We start from the raw sequence: 19941 nt of genomic DNA on the forward strand, positions 1-19941 counted from the left end.
TAAATCACAGGGCAACATTAGATATTTCAAATAATACAAGTCTGCAGAAAAATCAGGCAGAAAAAAACTACTGCGCTTAACTTTATCCAGAGCTCAAGATTTAATACAAAAAGTATTGTCAACATAAGTTGCACTTAAAGTAAACATTGACATAAGTTTATCCCTTTGCTTATCTTGAAAAACTATCCTTCACAAAGCGCACGTTTGTTGCCAAGTCCTCAATATTCTGACCCACAAGCCTTTTAAATGGTATTCAGTGCATTATATGCAATCAATGTAAATGCTTTTCTTGTACAATGTAATCGCGTCAGAACACAATCACAATGACCTTATAAACGTTGAGTTAAACCTAAGATTTATGGCCTTTGCATATACAAAAATACTTTGTGATAACACACACAAGCATATAATACAATTTTAACAATGTTGCCAACTGAACAAGTAACATTACTTTTCTCCTTTTAATGTCAATCAATAAGTTGTGCTGTTAAAAACTCGCATGGTCGTTTCAGTAGCCTACAACTTAGGTGTGTTTGCTATTTAGCATATGAGCACATGGCTTTATTTCATCTTGGTGAACCAATTACAAGGGTTCCAACAATTTTGCCAAATGTGCAGGTATCTTTAGCTGCCACACACAACTTCAAAGAATAATTCCATTTAAACGATTCTATTTTACAAAAGTAATGCTGTGCAAACGTTTTGCACGTGGTATATTTTTTTTTATTACAGTACCATTTTGACTAGTATCAATAAACACTGATTTTATCAAGTAAAAGTTATAGCACAGACTTCGTATGCCTTAATAGGGATATTTTGGATATAATCGGCAACAATATGAACTCGGGAAAACTGCAGAAATCTGTTCCAAGCATGCAGTTTAAAGCAAAGATCAGTATATTGTGCTTCCTGTTACAATTGAACTTGTTGAAATATGGTGATACTGTAATTTTTTATGGTAAACAGCGTTTACATTTCCAAAATTAAAGCAAACATTCCACCAACCAACCATTAATGCATGACCATGTTGTTCCACGATAAAGCTTGGGAAATGCCTGTTTCCATGAATTACATTATATGAAAAACATTACCCCAAGCTCTGAGGTTTGAAGAGGAAAATGTTATGCAGAACAAGTCCAAGAGGCAGATTGTACTGGTTTCACAATAAGTGTTTCAATAAAAAATGATAAATTGTATTTTACACAAAGACTGCAACTACTGCTGGTACTGTCAGAATGCCCTGGGCAATGTGACTTGCTAGAAGAACATCCCAAGAGATGCATCACTGGGTGGGTAGTGGGATTCCTCTTGGGTCTGTCACTTCCTGCAGGTTCTTCATAAGCTGGGCCAGCCAGCGCTTGGTGGTTGTATCATCCTTCAGAACTGTGGCGAATGTGTTGTCCTTGAGCTGGTCAGGCAGGCACTGGCGCAAAGCCTCACGTGCCCTGTGTACACATCGGAAACATAACACAAGCGAGACATTAATTGGTTCCCACCAATGTATTGTGCAATCATCCACTGTAAGGTAGAAGATGATAGCCTCCTCAGGTCCCACCCTGTTACACGTGGAAAACAACAAATGTCATCAAAACGGCAACTAAACGTTGATGATCAGACATCTGTCAGAACAGCAACATTACAAGCTGTAAAAACGTCATTTTCGGGGCCAAACCTGCCTACATTTGTCCCGGGTATATAGATTTGTCAACTCAACGTTGACGACCTTTAGTAAAACACGAGTAACTCGTAGACACTGACGATGAACAACATCGTCTTCTTTGCACTCCAAGAACTCGCGTATCCAGTAATGAACAAGGGTACCATTGTCGTATACATGGCTATAAGCAAACAACAAGCTGTGACACATGGCCACAGAGTTGAACCAAAAACCAGAACGCAAAACCGGCTTTGCCTGTTAATTTTCCACAACAAAAACTGCACGTTATCCTCCGGGATTAAAAACCCAAAAACAAACGTTATGCTTTGCAGCAACGGTGTGAACACATCAACACAAGGATCCCCCGTATAGCCTTTAAATTACTATTGGAGAAAGTGATGTTACCAACCACCTGTTGAGGCTAAGTCGATGCAGCTACATCTCAGGATCCTACAATGCAATAGCCAATGACGGAGCCAGGATTTTCAAGTGGGTGGGGCAACCCCTCCAGCAATGAAAAAGTAGTTGCTAGTAAGTAAGGACTTGTCCCTTGCTTTTTATTCGACGCGTGTGCGGCGATGGCGCAGCCATCGATCGAGGGTCGAATTCGAACCGCGTTGTGTGATCGGCATCACGCTAACTAACCTTCAGGGAAGTCGTGTACTGTATACGCAACTGCGCAGAATTCTGAGTCACTTATAACTGCTTTGCCGTTACTTATTGCCAATTATGGACTCAGACTTTTGTCCTATCATCTCAGAGTCCCTGGCACATTATAATATACTACACAGTGGCAGTGGGGGTCGCAAAATGCCGATTTATTCCTAATAACCCCCAATGATCCGATCGAAATTTGGGATTTCGCTCGGATCATTGGGGGGGCATGTGCCACCCCACCTCCCCCCACTGGTTCCACCAGTGGCAATAGCCTATCCAGCACCTGCACATTAGCTGAATTCATTGCTCTATCTCGATGACAGAGATCCACTTGGACTTGTTCCATTATTTGGCGGCGACTCAATTATAATTTTTGGCCATCACATAAAACCAACGGTTAGTCTCTATTTCAGGCTCTCAATGTCCTTGTTTTGTGCGTCTACTTGTCTGCCTCCTTGTCTATCCTTGTCTGTTTTCCTCCTGCTGTATCTGTCTTTGTATCTCCATTTGTGTCTGTCCTGAGAGACACAAGGAGAGATTGAGATGCAGACATACAGAAACTTACGTCTTAGAAGAGCAGCATGTTTACACGGTAAAATATTATCAAAGTAATTTGATAGATCCCATGAAATTTTTAAAGCATTGGTTTATTGCTTATGTTTTATGTATTGTAACATGGCATTGTGTTTGCAACAATACATAGATGCTACGTGATAAAACCAAGAAATAAACAGTACATAGTAGAAAAAAAATAGCAAAATTAGAAGCTATTATTATCTAGGGTACATGAGGTATCTTTGTTCAGCTAATTTTGTGAAATATGCAAATTTGAATTGGTTTAACTGGTTTTAGCAAGGATTAGCCAGAATCAGTTCACCGACCTACCTTGGCTTGACACTTGTCCACAAACTGAAAAAAGCCGCTGGCAAAACCAAAACAAGGGTGAAGTCCGTTCAAAAATTAATCAGTCGGAGCTGGAGGATGGAAACCTTGGGGCTTCAGACATTGGCCATCACCCTTCCATACTCAACCAGTGTTCTATGCCCCAGTTTTCTAAAAAAGCCACGACGATCAACTCATTGACACCCAAATGAATGTTGATGCAGACCACTACAGGAACTTTACAAATCTATGCCAGTGCCTTGGCTTCATGTACTGTGAAATTAATATTACAGCACTGGATATTTGCTGCAATGCTGCAACACTTTGTGAAGTTCACCAATCAGAAGATGACCCAAACCTGTCAACCAACAATGATCTGAACAACACTGCATGTCAACATCGGAGGTCCATAAAGCAGCTTTGGAACCATACACAAACTATGCCTGGAGTGGATTTCAGTATCGACCAATGTGGCTTTGAGCAATGTGCTGAACAAACATCTGATCGGTGATCCCACTACCAGACTGCCCCAGCTTTATTATTCCACAGAAACAATGGGAAGCAATTAACCATATCCACACAAATCATGCAAATGTGGACACCTAATGCACAATTGAGAAATTAAACTCTCCCGTCTGCGACTGTAGCTATGAAAACTAAACTATGGATCATATAACTTCGCCCTGCCCGAAATACTGTATACATTTTAAGGCAAATGTATCTACAATCACTAACTCTCAGACAAAGCAAATAAATGGCTAAATCACAACCGAATTTCAAATAGTTGCTCTTCATTGGCAATACGAAAGCATCCCTTTCACAATCAAATACAAGACAGTCGTGTATTAAGAAAATCAATAAACCTGGGATTGTCAGAAAGACGGAGGTAGCAGCGAACAACGTGCTTGAGAAGACGAGCGGATGGTTCCTTGGACAGGGCAAGCACCATCTTGCCCTGAAAACACACCCACAAAAACACATTTTGGGTCATATCAAGGTCATGTTCAAGTGGACAAATATATAGTCAATGCTCTTTTAAATAATGAATGCAATGTATTAGCAGAGGCAATTTACTTACAAGAATCATGGCAACATGGGAGAATCTCTCATAAGTTTGACAAATGTAAGCAAGGCCTGTATCATCCAAAAGAATCTTCTGTAATATGAATGTAGCCACCTGCAATCATGCAAACAAAACAATGTTTCAATTACATTACAATTAAATACCTAAAACACATCATTTAGGCAACTTGCGTTATTGTTGGTGGATATGTCAGAACTATTTCACCAAAGATGAGACAACAGGGAACATTTGCTAACATGTGTCTAGAACCCAAAGCATCACATACCTGATTGAGCTTAGTCAACAAAATATTGTTTAAACACTTAAGTTGTGCATCACATTAACAAATTATAATATACGGACCAAAGCGCACCGTTTTTGATAGCTCACTCCCAGACTCCATGATTCTCAGGCACAGAGGGATGATCTCAGTGGTCAGCAGGAAATTGATGACTTCCTGTTCATCAGGCTTCACCAAGGCACCTGTCACCACAAATGTATTTTCTTTAGAACAATCGTCAAAACTGTCCTTTTTTTAAGTCAACTCACACACATTTTGCGTTTGAAGTTTTTTTTAATAACAATCCAACTCACCAATGACTCCTAGGCTGGTGAGACGAAGGTACTCAAATGGCCGAGTCTTGCTCACGGTGTGAAGAAATGGATACAGGAAGAGAGGAATGTGGGCAGATAGGAAGGCAGACCTGAAAAAAAAGATATTTTAACGGCAAAGTAATATATTACCTGAATGTGTATTACTGTATGAGCCCATTGTCAGTTGATTGGTAGGTCGTGTCTGGTGGGGTAAAGTGTGGGTACTACCACCTCTTCCAAGTCCAAAGCCAGCGTTCTAGAGCTCTCTCTAGTGGAGGCCCTTCTGCCAGCAGGTGTGAGTAATACATTTCAGGGCTGCACCTTTATCTTTTACATGGGCCCATTTTTATTATTTTTTACTCTCAGTTCCTTGATTTAATTTACATTTCCAACACAGACATTTCTGCTCTGTACTTTATTAAATACCAGGTCTTCCTTGCAAAAGATATTGTCTGAATTAATTCTCACCTAGGTATACAGTTAATGCCTTATGAAATCATTCTTATTAACTTTTAAATAAAGATGTCCACAATAATTAGCGAGAATAAACTTGCCTTGTCTCTGGGTGCGAGGCCACACACTGCAGCAAAGCCAGTGCATTGCACACGCGGTTGGATTGGTGTGCTGTCAGCGTCGCCGGGTTGATTGATGGGTAGATATTTACAATTTCCTGCAAATAAATATATGTTAGCTGTTTGAGCTTTTTTTGCCGTGTACTTAGGTTTTACAATCAAACTCAAAGCTTACACATTTCTCTTGACACCTTTGTAACAAAGTCATATCTCATACACAGAGGCCTTAGTGCTGAAAAAATAGTCTGTGTGAAAAGGGGCACCTTAACACACCGATGACCCCACAACTGGACTGCTCCTCAGTGGTACGGTAGCCAAACTATTTCCTTATTCCTTCCTCAGTGGCCAAATGCATGTCGAGGTCAAGAACGCAACAATGGCCATTGGTGCATTGCCTGGCCCTCCGAGAAAAGCAAACAAGCGCAATACACCCCCGTAGTGAGTCGTACGGTGGTCAACGAGTTAATCAGCTGTGGTGCACAGTTAAAGGTTGGCCAATGTAGCTCTCAACACCGAGGAGCTTTACCTGGAGGAGGGCCGCGATGGTTCCGAACGAGTGCCACAGCATGGGCGCCAGATCTGGCACGGACTCGCGCTTCTTGCTGAGTTCCAACAGTGCATTCTCCCGCGTGTCGGGGCTTGACAACTCATTGATCCACGTGTAGATCTTCTCTCGGTCAACCTGTGATGGTCCAGTTGCGTTCCGTGTGATGTGAAACGTGTACATTAGTGTACGCACAAGATGAAAACATTTGCGATGCGGCGACTGTACATAATTGAATTACCTGGAACGTACCAAATCTTGGCAGATCTAGAAAGCAAATTGGGTTTACGCCTCGATAGAGCTTGGATGGGCAGCTACCGGGCAAATCAGGTAATTTGATGGCAGAGGGACTACATTACCTAGTGGGCAGCAAAGGGCAGTGCAGGAAAATTAATTGTACTGTATTCCCTCCAACGTCTATGCTCCCTACGTATACCAAACTACACTGATCAGCGTGGTGAATTATGATTAAATCTTAAGTGCGTTATAATATTTAATCGATTACAAGCCGTTTGCTGGTGCTGCTAGGGATCATGTACGAAGGCCGACGGTTAAAGATGAGGTAAGCACGTTCACTACACCACACAGGGTACTAATAAAGGCTGAGATGACTTGGAGGAAGCTCAGTCAAATTTAAAATCTAACTGCGACTTGTGCTGTATGGAGCCAGGAATCGAAGTCACGTGACTGGGACCGTAGCTCAGCGAGTACCCATAGACACGTCTACAAATATACCAGTAAAACCTCATCAAATGATGGGGGCATATTTGAAGTTAGACGTTTTATTGTGCAACGTTTCTAAAGGCATTTTACAGTCCACAAAGACAGACACAACAATACTCGTGATTTAAAGCAAAAAAAAACTTGTATTTTATATTTTCTCAGACGTAACATTGTGTAATTTACAAACATAACTCAGTGATTTTGTAAATGTTATTTCTATAAAAGACACACTTGACATTTTTGAAGTTGATGCGAGTATGGATGACATCTGTGCACGTGGTAAAGACCTGTACAACGGGCCCATGTCGCTTTAACCCCCACTGTGAACGCGGGTTGTGGTGCCTTTTTTTACCACCACCACCTTCAGGTGGTCTTTGCATTTGGACGTCCCTATTCGTAATGTCACCCCGTGAAGGTCCACATGAGCATTTGATTTTATTTACGGCCCTGGCAATGCACAGCTGAACGCTTTACCCACGCGTGGGTGGCGTCATTGGGGTTGCTTTACCATAATTCACCACGTTGGCTACTGCAATTTGAATATACCGGTATAGTACTGTACAGTGCATACAAAGCATGCAAGAACAATGATTACGAACACACTATAAATGCAAGCATTGACTTTTCGCGTTTATATTGCACTAGTTTTGACCAATCGTCTTCTTTAAGCGATTTAAAACATCTTGATCATAGAAGGCGCCAAACGTAACGTTATTTTTGTTTGTTTGTACAATACTTTGGGTTGTCGCATGGTTAAATGGAGGGGGCCCCAAACCATGACGACGACGACGGGCGTAAACACGAACGCAGGGCGCCTTCACCCGTGCGCGTTTGTTGCCTAGAGGTAAACAAGATGCCGTAGATGTTGAACGCGAACGCGCGCGTTTATCGTCTCTCTCGTCAATTAACGTGGCTTTACCGAAGAAGAAAAAAAATGCGCGCAGACGCGCCCCTTTTATCAACGATACAACTCGCGTGGAGACGCCCGCCACCATGGGAGTTGTTTACGTCCACTACTCGACACGAGAGAGGCGGCTTTGTGCGAGGCAATCTCTCTCGGTCCATTCGACGGCGCGATGAAAACCTCAACCCCCACAAGCTCCCTCCCCCACGCGCTGAGCCAGGAGTGGAAACTCCACGTTCACGCGGCGAGACGCCTCAGAATAGACACATTTTTTTAAAAAAACATCCACGCAGTCGACTCGTTGACACGCCAGGTCACACAGCCTGTGTCCGAAACGTGTAAAAAATGTAGGGCCAGCTGTTATAAACTGCCTTCTAATTCACTAAGTTGTTCACAATTGCGTTTCATTTATGGACCAACCCCCCACCCCCCGACCACCACGCCAGTAAGCACGACGCTCATTGGTCCGCGTCGGCACGGAGCCCTAACAACGAGCTCTCACAATGGCCGCCACCGCCGCCGCCGAGGCCCTTCCAACCCCGAACGCCAAACTCGGCGGACAGGGCAATACTCGGAGCGATTACGACTCAAAAGGACGACGACGGCGGCGGCGGCGGTACGGAACTCACGGTGCCGGTCGCCAGGCTGTGCATGGCTGCGATGGTGCGGCCGAGCAAGACGAAGCGGGCGGAGTTGGACCCCGGGTGGAGCCGTCAACGGCTGTCGCTGATCGCGCATGCGCACTTCTACCACCCGCGCGGTGGACCGCGGCTTCTGACCGAGTACGGACAGCGGCGACGGCGACATCTGTCTAAACACTCGAATGGCTTCTGTGTGACGCGTTCCATAGGTTTTTTTTTCGTGTGGGAGGCGGGGGGGATAAAAGTCTCGTCAAAGAAGTGTAGATGATATTCTTAGCTCTTTCGGTAAAGTCACGTTGAAGGGAAACAATAATATATATAAAACAATAAAAATTCTCACGACGTTTGCGTTATGGTCGAAACGTGAGAATTTTTTTTATTGTTTTCTATATATTTTATTATTTTATTTTTCCCTTCAACGTGACTTTACCGAAAGAGCTAAGAATATGAATTACTGCAGTCACGAAAGCTTTAAATCAAAATTTAAGTGTAGAGGAGTAAAATGGGGACGTGACGTCATGTGTGCCGTCCAGTGCGATGACGTCACGGAACGTGGCGTCATGCGCGCGATTAATTACGACTTTATTAACGTCTAACTTTTTGGTGTGTGTGTCCGGTCTTTTGTTGAAGAGGAGGTTAAATTTGGAAATCAGGTTTTCCTTACATTTGGTCGACATAGTAGCAGCTGAAGAGGCAGTCATATTGTCTACATGTTCCCAATCGGATGTGGACATTGTTGCCGTCAATGATAAGTGTGATTTGTAGAGTGTCTTGTCTAACTGATCTAGTTCGGTGCGTATAAGTCTGATTTTTTCTGAGATAAGAGCTAAGCTAGTTTTGAAAAGAATTCGTTTCGCATTAGAAGAAGTTACAGCAGCAGAGGTCAGTGTAAATGCGATTGGTATTACCCCATGAACACAAAGCAGACCTTAAACACGGTAGGACCAACACCTCGGCCGTGGCAGATCATTGTTCTAATTCAGTAGGCTCACATGCCATTGACTTTTCCAAGACAGAGGTTCTTTGTAAGCCATCTGGCTTCCATGAGAGATTCTTTCATGAGGCTATCCACATATACAAGCACAGAGACAATTTCAACCGAGAAGATGGATTCTATCTTAGCAATCATTGGAAAGATTTGATAAACCATTTCAGGTCTTAATTGATTGTTCACGCTTACAGTGGCTTTCAGACAGCATATATTATAAAAAATCGTCTCCCCCCTCCTCTTTTCAGAATATAGATGGACTAGTCCTAAATAAACTGCCAAATCGTTGCGCGTGGCGCAAACGTTTTTAAATAAATAAATGCGCCGTTTAAAAATAAATTTATGCAAACCAACACACCTGAAGACGACCGTTTGAGTTATGGTCGAAACGTCGTGAGAATTTTTTATTGTTTTATATATTTTATTATTTTGTTGTTTCCTTTCAACGTGACTTTACCGAAAAAACTAAGAATATGAATTACTGCAGTCACGAAAGCTTTAAATCAAAACATTAAGGTAATTTATATTTTAGTTTTTTTATTGGTTCACTATATAGTATTCATTATACATTGTATTGTATACCCAGTTACTGTGAATAGCTCAGATGTGTAGACCTTGACTTCAACATAGCCATTTCTGTGACTAGTCACTAGCTAATCACTCAGTTATTTCAATGCTAAATTCTCCTGTTTGATTTGTACTCGGTGCCTCGGTGAATGTGTATGCTCTGACTTTAAAATAGCTATTTCTGTGACCAGTTACAAGCTAATCACTCAGCTATTTCAATGCTAAATTCTATGCTAATTCCTTTGTCAAGGGGTGCCTCTGCGGATGTGTATGCTTTAACTTAGCTATTTCAATGCTAAATTCTATGCTAATTCCTTTGTCAAGGGGTGCCTCTGCAGATGTGTATGCTTTAACTTTAACATAGCCATTTCTGTGACCAGTCACAAGCTAATCACTCGGCCATTTCAATGCTAAATTCTATGCTAATTCCTTTGTCAAGGTGCTCTGTTTCTTCTGACACAGCTTAAAGGTCGTGATCTGAACGTGGCTTTTTTCACTCCAGCGCTGTCCTACCAGACAGTCTCGTCCCTTCACCTGATGAAGGCCGCTTGTGTTGTGGCCGAAACGTCGTGAGAATATTATTGTGTTATTTTATTTTATCAATTTATTATTTCATTCTCATTCTACGTGACTTTACCGAAAGAACCAAAGAAGATCAACCAGGGGTAGAGAGGGATCGAGTGAAGAGTGAATCCGGTGGTAGCCGTAGGAGGTGCTGCTCTTCCCGGTCGGTGAGGTTGGCAAATTCCCCCATCCGACTCGAGGGAGAGAGACCGGAGATAGCCGGGCTGGACCAGGACGTAGTGTAGGACATCTAAACCCCTGGGAAGTTGTCACACCCTTTGTGTAATTGTAATATACTATAATAAACCTTTGGCGAAAGCCCTGACCTTCAAGCCGTCTCCGAGTCGTCGTCGTCGGGAACTCCTCAACAGAAGTTTCAAACAAGACGTGAAAATGCGTCAAAGGCACACGACAATTGGTGAACCCCCCCCCCCCCCCCCCCACCGTCAGTGCTTGCTGAAGAAGAGGAATTGTTGGTCGGTCTTGTCTTAGAGCACCATACATTACCTGAGAAAATGTGACAGTGGTAGGGACGCAATGGTAAGGCAACTGTGGATCGATTTCGTCATAATTAGGACTCATCAGCACAGTCACCAATGCTCACATCTGCAAAGTCTGTCTCTGAGAACCACAATGCACTATTTCTGGAAATTACGTTTTTTTATTTGAAACGTGGTTTTCCAGCCCGCATTGTTTTTGTTATGATTTTTTTTCATAATTTGCAGATTTAAAACGTGTGTTGACACAAGCCAAGCTCAAGGGCCTCTTGGTGTGGATGTGGGGACTCCACAAACAGTAGATGATTCCCAGAGGCAGACCTTTCAGCAGTAATCAATAGGTCGGATGGAAAAGTGGATTGGAATGGAAAGTTAACTCTTTTTTTTACTGTTGTTTGAAACTGCCCCATCTAATACAATGCTGCCCTGATCTGTTAGTTGCTGAGTTCCATGACAAATGGACAGTCATATTCGTGGTATATTTGACATAAATAATTTATTTTAAAGACGAAAAAAACCAGCACGTGTAAATCGAGTGCGAAACCAGTTTCTGGCTTAGTTTATATTCAGTAATATAGTATTTGTACAAAGTACAATGCAATGGAGACATGCTGACATTTTAAAACCAATACGATAATTGTATTTTAAGCAAAAACAAATGTTGTGCTAATCTCTCAGTGAACAAGTTTAAATTCCAGACACCCTACCTACTGGTGTTATTTCAATGACAGCTAACCATGCTGTCCCAATTCAACCAAATGGACATGGCAAGGATAGTGGTGATTACATTTGTAAGAACAAATATACACAGTAAATTGATTTAGTACAAAAAACACATCGTAAATAGCCTATAAAAAGAACAACTATTCGTCACAGGCGAGTCTCATGTTTTTATTTCTGAAGAGCAATGACAAATGAACAATAAATATACGTTATTATATCAAAATCAGGTCCATCAAGCAATTTAAGTTCATCTGCAATTCTCCAAATCACTGCATTGCGACTTCCACGTGAAAACCTTCATTTTAATATTGATTGCAAAAGCACAACAATCTTGGTCGATGCAGCCCACTGGCAGAACAATTATCCTGAGCTGGTCGATGCGTGCTGCTCCTCATTCACAATCAACCTCTTTCCTTGACAATTCTAGTAAGTGAAGAAGATAACAAGCCTCCGTCCACCATCCTCTTCTCATGGCACATTCGTAGAGTGAGATATATCGAAGCTGCAGGCTGCATGCTTGTCACATGTCAGCAGAGTTTTTGTGGCCCCATGGGTCAACTCGGTAAATCACTTTGCGAGGTCGCCAACATTACAAATGGCACCCTGTGGGTCCATTTTGTACAGCATGAAATGCCCCTGCACTTGTGCTGGACTCAGCTGCAGCGACTCAGTATTCCCGGTCACCTTCACAGCCAGATCAGCAAGTGCGCCTGCGAAGTTACGTGCTGCATCGATTGGTTCGTCCGGGTAGAAGCGAAGGAACATCTGTTCCAGCTGCCAGGACGAGCAGTAGCCCACATACTGCTTGAAATCCACGCGTCCAGGGCGGATCAGGGCTGGATCCAACCTGAAATACAGGAAAATCCATGAAGTGACAGGGAGAAAGTATCTATTTTATGCTGCTCTGTGCAGATCGGCAGTTGTTCTATCAATGTTTCACAAAAAAGGTTGAAAGTGTCAATACATTAGCTCTGGCCTGTTTCTGTCCATAGTGAGGACATAACTATATTTGGAAAAAAATCCAATATATACTCAATGTTCATATTAAGAATGTATTGCTATAAGGGACTTGTCGTTTAGAAAACTGGACAAATTGATCAAAGGGTTTCGTAAAATGTGGTGATAACAAAACACAAAAGATTAAATAAAATCCTTTTCAGACAATGATGTCACACAGCATGTGCTTGCTTCCTGCCAATGACTCTCCTTATGTGTGATGTTATCTCCTGATATCACATGTCATATCACATATGACGTCATCTCATGCTGGCTTGAATGAGGACAGAGTTAAATAATGTATGTACATATGATTTTTCTACTTCGTGAATAAATACCATTGCTCTATAACAAATATACATACATCAATTTAGTTTATAAATTGACACTGAAAATAAACGTTATTAAAGATCACAGGGGATACAGATTTAAACCTTAGAAGACGTGTAGTCAAATCTCCTACCTGTCGATGTGGTTTGTGGTCATAAAGACGATGCGGGCCTCAGTGGACGCCACTCCGTCCAGCGCATTAAGAAGTCCACTGAAGGTGAGACGCCCCAGTCCCTGGTAAGCTGAAGGATCTGCATAAATCAGTCATGAGGGATGCCAGGTTGTTTGGACGTCAGAGGTACACAGGAAACGTAGTTCAATTTTGCGCATTTGTTCTCAGTGAAAATAAAAAATAAATTACGACCCACGTGAAGTTTTGGAATACAATTTATATTAAGTAATAATTTAATAATGTTTCCACAGCAGACTATCTGTAAATCTGAGATAGAATTCGTACCCATGCCCACCAAACAATCTAGTTAAACATCAGCACTGGGGAGACAAAGGCTGCCTGGCATGGTTCTGGCCACACCACTCCCTCGTGCCCCATCCCAGTCTTAATATGTGCGCATTAACAGCACTTTCCCTGTCTGTGTAGGCTATATAGGTGACCTTTGCCTTTTTTTGTTTGCAAGTTACTGGACATTCGTACTTTCAGTCGACGTTTCTCGACTGACGAAGGCTGCGTCGACATCCTCCAGCAGAATGAGCGTCTGCTGTGGAGCGACGCTCAGCAGGTGGTTGAGTCGGTCGTCCGAGAGGCTACGGTCGCTCAGGCTCAGAAGGCAGATGCTGTACTCGAGCTTGCCAGCCAGTGCTGTGCTGCAGGTCGACAGTACACATCAAAGGGGCACTGACCAAGAGACAGGTTTATTCCATCTGGTTCATCCCATTAGCATCCAGATAATATTTGCATGTGATCATAATTTTAAAGTCCTTTCAATCCACTTCTGGATGAGGCCCTCCTGATGCTGTGCATAAAGTGAGGGTTATTTGAAGGTGGGAACATAGATTACATAGCATGGTACAGCATATACATGGAATCTGCTATACTCCCCTCTGCTTATAATGTAGCACAGCCCCACAGCAGATTATGACATGTATTAATTATATGTATAGTGGTGATTCAGCCAAGCACTATCCAGGATCAAGTCTGGTTAGCTTCTAACATTTCCAGATGGGGCACATTCGGGGTGATTTATTCACACACGGATTTAATCGCCATCATTTAATCTGTTCCCTTTACTTTATTAGCCTGAAGGTAACAATTATATATATTTTGCATAAGTACTAACTCATTATATCATTCAGGTTTTATTTTATGCACATATCCCAACAATAAGATACAATTTTAATTAATCACTGACATGCTTACTCATTAACATGAAGAAAGTTACCAGTAACTTCTTGCATAACACCAAATTGCATTTTACATAGGAAATACACAAGTGGAGGTGACCGTATCTAATATTAAGCATTCACAAAATTAATGCAGTGCAATATACGCCAGCTTGAATGTGATGTCTATGCAGCATCGGTGAGTTGTGGAGCTCACATGAAGCTGCTCTTGCCACAACCTGGTGGCCCATAAAGCAGATAGCCTCGGCGGTAGGGGATGCCTGTACACAAGAGACAAAAAAAGTACTCATTGGTTTTTTCGGTAAAGTCACGTATGTAGAAATACAATAAAATTATATTAAAACAAAAAACAATCACGACGTTTCGATCACAACGCAAGCGATCTTCATTAGGTGTCAAGAACAAATCACGGAGGTAAATACAACAAAAAGATGAGAGACGAGAATTCAACAAACCTGAAAAAACATTATGTGAAGCACATCCAGTCAGGCCAACAACACAGTTAGACACTTCCTGGCAGAAGTCTCTAATTGTTTTTCTACATACGTGACTTTTTCCCGAAAAAAACAATGAGCAATTTTATGCAGTCACGAAAGCTTTAATACTAGACGAAAAAAGTATTTACATACTGCCAATATGTATCATAATTTGTAGTATTGTTTTTCAATACAATTTGTATTAATGTATAGGATGAACGAGACCACATCTCAAGACACTATACAGAAACTGTGAGCATATTTATTTTGTAGATAAAGGCGTTCCGAGGAAATAAATTGTTGGGGTTATACTGTACTTCAATAGGGGCAGAGTCAACAATGAGTTCCAGACAATGCAGGCAGCAGTGGAGAAAGAGCAACCTCTCACTGATCAAAGGTTGACTGGGGGCTTCCAAAGAAAGGCTCGGTCACTTGATTAGACAGCGTGTTGAGGAGTAGCGCGAGATGAAAACGGCAGGGGCAAGTCCATGCAGGATATTGAAAACATTGAGTGCGATCTTGAAAATGAATCGGGATTGGATTGAAGCCAGTGGAGGGATTAGGGTGATGTGGTACCGTTTATGGGTGCAGGTGAGAAAGCGAATAAAATAAAAGAATACCAATGTAAAGCACACAAGGAGGCTTGCATACCACGATCCAAGTACCACTTGGGGTTGCTGATGAATTCATGCACGTCTTGCTTGATCTTGTCAGCGACCCCATCGTGCAGCACCACAGAATTGAGTGGGCGGCGTCGGCGCGGGAACCCAAACGGCCGCCACTCGGCGCCCATGGCCGTGTACATCACCGTCTTGCCCTCCTCCTGCCTCAGCGCCAACTCCCGTGCTGCATTAGAGCACATCAACACATACACACACACACACCTTGTTTTACACACCATATTAATGGTGCCTCTCAGCTTACACCCAAAAATACGTCCACTGCAGATATGGAGCGATGAGAACAGCTCATGTGCAGGTGCTAGGTGGATTGTTACATCACATGACTGTGACGGCGATGGCTTAGAGGCCTTCATCCAGCAGTGGACTGATTATAATGTCAGCTAAGATTGGAAAGCATGCAGGACTTCACTTTAGCCGAGTCTCTGTGGGTTGGCAGCCTGAAAAACATCTCCGCACCCTGCAGTTCATCTAGTATATACATCTTGCTAAGGCTGTGGATACCAATCACAGGCCAACTCGTCTATCAGTAATCCAGAAAATATTGAGTGAGCGTTTAAGCCCTATTTATAAATGCCCTGTTAATATGTATATTTATATGTTTTCATATTCACATTTCATATTTACATACTACAAAGAAAATATCACTAAGGGGCATAGTTTACGTGGCACTGCACAGTGTACTCAAACTATTGGCCAGGCGTCGAATTCAAGAAGTGAAGTTGTCTTTGGTGGGGAACATCTGATCACCTTCATTGAGGATGTTGAAATAGAGCTGCCGATTTCGTCCGAAGGAGGTGAACGTCACAGTTTCAAAGGGAATACCCGTGTTGAGATCCAACATCTGCTTCTCTCGGTTCCGCTCGATCCGGATCAAGTTCATCTTGTACCTGGCCACAGCACGCACACGGGGTGAACCACGTGCAATTATTTAAAATGGCATTTACGCTTCTTTCGGTGTCCCTCGAAAACGCGCCAGGTGTGTGTGTGTGTGGTGGAGACGTGAGCAATTTTCTCCGGTGGATGAGCACCCTCGCACCAGATGACGTGGGTGCCAGGGCTGGGCACGAAGTCGAAGTGGGTGGCCACGCGGCCGCTCTCGTGCTGCAGGAAGGTGGTCTCCACGCTCAAGTGCTGCGTGTGTTCCGCATGGTGCGTCACCCAGCTCAAAAGCCAGTGATAGCTCTTGTCCCGACTCGACACCTCCAGTGTGGTCACGCAGTGGCGCCGAAACGCCACGGCCGCTGCCTGCCCGCCTTTCCGCGCCACGGCCAGCGCTGTGCCCACCCCGACCAACCCAAATCCCGCGCTGAAGTACGGGTTGTCCTTGAGGGCGGATATGAAGTCTGACAGCGGCATCGCGCAGGGCTGTTAGAGTCAGTCACCTTCTTCCCTCGTGGGAAAATACGGTGCAGGATGTCTCACCAACTCCTTTGCCCGTGGTGGCAGTGGCTGAGCTGTAATGGGAAATAAAATATTTTAAAAAAAATTAATGCAGAATTGGGTGGAGCGGTGGTGCTGTGGTTAGCACACTGTGCTATGAATCTAATGACACGCGTTTGATGTTCGGCCAAGAGTAACATCAGTGGCGATATCTCAATCGGTCATGGGCCTCCCCGCTTCACCAAGCCGCACCGACTGGTACGGCAAAGTGTGGTAAAAAAAAAACACAATGACTAAGACGGCGTGGGGTGGCTTATATTTAGCAGTGATTTGAATAAGAGCTAAACATATATTTAAAAAATCTGGCCAAGCATGGAGGCAGCAATGTGCATTTTTGACCAGTTATAAAAGCTGAGTAGCTGTGTCAGCATGGGGCACTAGCAGGTTTATAAACTATGGCGAGGCCAACAAAAACAAGTGGGATAGCACTGAGCTCGGGGAGAGAAGTGTGTCGAGGGACGGCAATGTAATACGCGTGGGGGGGGAGACAAGAATATACGTATCGGAGACATTAATGCACGGAGATTGGACAAGGAATGTGCAGAGGGAGAGCACTGTAAGCAATTGCTAGAGCAATTTAATCATTTAGGGGGGCAGCAATTTAATCATTTAGGGGGGCAGCAATGTAAGCCTGTGATGTACTGTATATGCGAACATAACAGGGATGCACTGTAAGTAAAGGGGCAGCAATGCTAGCACGGGAAACGACAATGCAGGCACTGATGAAGCGCAAAAGAAGCGCAAAGGCCACAGGGAGAACACTGTACGAGGAACTGCAATGTACGGGAGACCGTAAAAAGAGGCATGTAGGGACAGCAATGCACGAATGAATGTGAAACGTCGGCATGGGAGACGTGAATTGAGGCGTGCGGGAATTAGCAACGTGCGGGAGACAGCAAAGCGAGCATTGAGGAAAGGGCGCCACGCGCATAAAGGGGCGGCAATGTGTGCATGACAGTCATGTAAACACGGTAGAGAGCAAATTATAAGCGGAGGCTTATGCCCTGGACAAGCTGTCAGATGCACCGTGTTACCCGTTCCAGGTTGTGAGGGCTGTTACGGGTTGTTGTACCTTCTGACATTAAGGCTGCCTGGCCATCTGACCCATTCCTTTCCCCCCGGGGGCCCTCTTAATCTATTCTGCAATCGCAACTCGGACGTCCGCCGAGATGAAGGAGAGAGTGACGAACTGGCACGGGAAACAACAACTAAGCACTTGTCCCGGCACTGACATTGACAGCCGAACGCACGCGCGTTTCACGCAGCCGCCACTACCACCACCCTCCCCCTTACTGTACGCACTGTACGGCGGGTCCACGTGACGCTTCTCGCGCCGCGTGACGCAGGGCGTCGCCACGTGACGTGATCCCAGCGTCACGCGGAGGTCTGCAAAGCCACGTGCGCGCAGCCCAAAGTGCCCTTCCACGGTGACATTCGTCTGACACCAAATTAAAAATAACAACACCACCGCTACTTACACTTTCCAATGAGGAGCACGGCACTTGGCATGGGCGGTGAGGGCTTTGCGCAGCCGCTTTCGTTCACTGCGTAAACGAACGTCGTTGAGTTCGATTCCAGAACACGGCGAAACAATCCAATCACATCGAGCGATATCAGGAGCAGGTTCTGAGCCAACAATGCACCACTCCCGTACAGACCAGAATAAAGTATACAAGCCACACGATCGACACGGCGTGGATTCGTCTTAATTCGGCAGTGGGATTACAACAGGACTGTGAAACTAGAATTACTCTCACTAATACAGCACGATGCGTTTAATATTCTTCCCATATGTAGCTTGACCATTTATTTGGTATTTATCCTGAGTAAGATTCCAAGCCATGTCGAACAAGTTGTAAATGATACATGCACCAGTTCTCGTCCCTCACCCACCTTTCAACCCGTATTGATTAGCGTGGTGAGGTAGAGTAAATCAATGCCAGTGATCGACACGCCGATAGGTATGCACTTCACAGTGGATAAGAGACAAAGGGCTGTCAATCATTATTACGAGACGAACTACGCGACTTGAATCGCTGGTAATGCATGCATGGGGTGTGCATTGTGCAGAGTAGGGCAGAGGGTAGAGAGTGTGGGTGCATAGTGACCTCTGGTGGAACAAAGACGTTTTGACTTGGGATATTTTGTGGCGATTAGATAATGGAACTAGGACCCAGTTCACCAGCATTGGTTCAAGTAAGCCTGATCCTGAGTTGGCTTGTCTTTAATCACTGATGCTGGAATTTTGCGCATCCAGAAGGCCGTAGGGGCCGATGGCATGCGTAAAAAAATACTTTTAAATGTTTTTCGTGGGGAGACAGATATGTGCTAGGAGACATTGTATATTCTTTGGGTCTTTCGGTAAAGTCATGTAGATAGGTTCAAAGAAAATAAATAAATAAAGACTACGACCTTTCGATCACAACACAAGCGATCGTCATCCTCTTTTCTCCTCCTAATGACGATCGCTTGTGTTGTGATCGAAACGTCGTAGTTTTTTGTAAAAAAAAATGTTCTTTTCTTTAAACCTATCTACGTGACTTTACCGAAAGACTCAAATAATATAAATTCCTGCAGTCACGAAAGCTTTAAGAGACATTGTATGCGTATTCCAATTAGATCCTCGTATAATCGAATCTCGATTATCGACAGATTCACCTGCAATACGGAGTCGGCACGCTTTAATCGGTCTCACGGGAGTCGAATATGCGATTACCCAAGTGTCGATTCACGCGTTCCTGCCACATTGAACCGCAGGCATCCCCACCGGATCACAATTCCCGGCTCACATTCGCCCCGCAAGGTTTGGCGAGAACCAACAATATTCATCCTGGAGAAATCCGATAATCCGTGAAGCTCTTTTTTACTCACAGATGTCCGGTAGTGTTGGTGTTGTCCCGTTGGGGAGGGGGCCCTAAGGAGGTATTACTTGGTTGGAGAGGGGGGGAGGGTGTGCTCATTCGATGATGTACTCCTCCTGGGTTGACATAGCAGATGTTGACAAGAGCTAAATATTAAGAAATGTAAGACACGCGTGAGATGATAGATGTGTCATGAAGATGAGACCAAAACGAAAGCGCC

General features: G+C 43.8%; 2 protein-coding genes across 7 annotated transcripts; both read right to left on the reverse strand.

The window, feature by feature from the left end:
• Nucleotides 1-81: 81 nt before the first annotated feature.
• On the reverse strand, nt 82-8368 carry CNOT9 (CCR4-NOT transcription complex subunit 9). 2 transcript variants are annotated; one of them, XM_032945996.2, is made up of 8 exons: nt 8226-8368; nt 5952-6107; nt 5408-5523; nt 4854-4963; nt 4633-4742; nt 4275-4373; nt 4060-4151; nt 82-1445 (listed from the first exon to the last, which is right to left on the reverse strand). In XM_032945996.2, the coding sequence occupies exons 1-8, from the start codon at nt 8247-8249 to the stop codon at nt 1283-1285; spliced, it is 870 nt and encodes a 289-aa protein (XP_032801887.1). In that variant the 5' UTR covers nt 8250-8368; the 3' UTR covers nt 82-1282. The 2 variants fall into 2 exon arrangements, with proteins under 2 accessions (XP_032801887.1, XP_075914383.1); XM_076058268.1 differs by having other exon boundaries at nt 82-1457.
• A 2962-nt stretch (nt 8369-11330) lies between these two features.
• On the reverse strand, nt 11331-18869 carry BCS1L (BCS1 ubiquinol-cytochrome c reductase complex chaperone). Of its 5 annotated transcripts, none has more exons than XM_032945991.2 (8): nt 18754-18869; nt 16457-16874; nt 16168-16307; nt 15389-15583; nt 14458-14521; nt 13555-13724; nt 13036-13153; nt 11331-12423 (listed from the first exon to the last, which is right to left on the reverse strand). In XM_032945991.2, the coding sequence occupies exons 2-8, from the start codon at nt 16774-16776 to the stop codon at nt 12144-12146; spliced, it is 1287 nt and encodes a 428-aa protein (XP_032801882.1). In that variant the 5' UTR covers nt 16777-16874; nt 18754-18869; the 3' UTR covers nt 11331-12143. The 5 variants fall into 5 exon arrangements, with proteins under 5 accessions (XP_032801882.1, XP_032801883.1, XP_075914348.1 ...); XM_032945992.2 differs by lacking the exon at nt 18754-18869 and adding an exon at nt 18339-18687; XM_076058233.1 differs by lacking the exon at nt 18754-18869 and adding an exon at nt 18163-18185.
• Nucleotides 18870-19941: the final 1072 nt, after the last annotated feature.

This window comes from Petromyzon marinus, chromosome 4 (assembly GCF_048934315.1).
Source record: "Petromyzon marinus isolate PM22_M1 ecotype Great Lakes invasive population chromosome 4, UKy_Petmar_22M1.pri1.0, whole genome shotgun sequence".
In the NCBI taxonomy this organism is placed as follows: domain Eukaryota; kingdom Metazoa; phylum Chordata; class Hyperoartia; order Petromyzontiformes; family Petromyzontidae; genus Petromyzon; species Petromyzon marinus.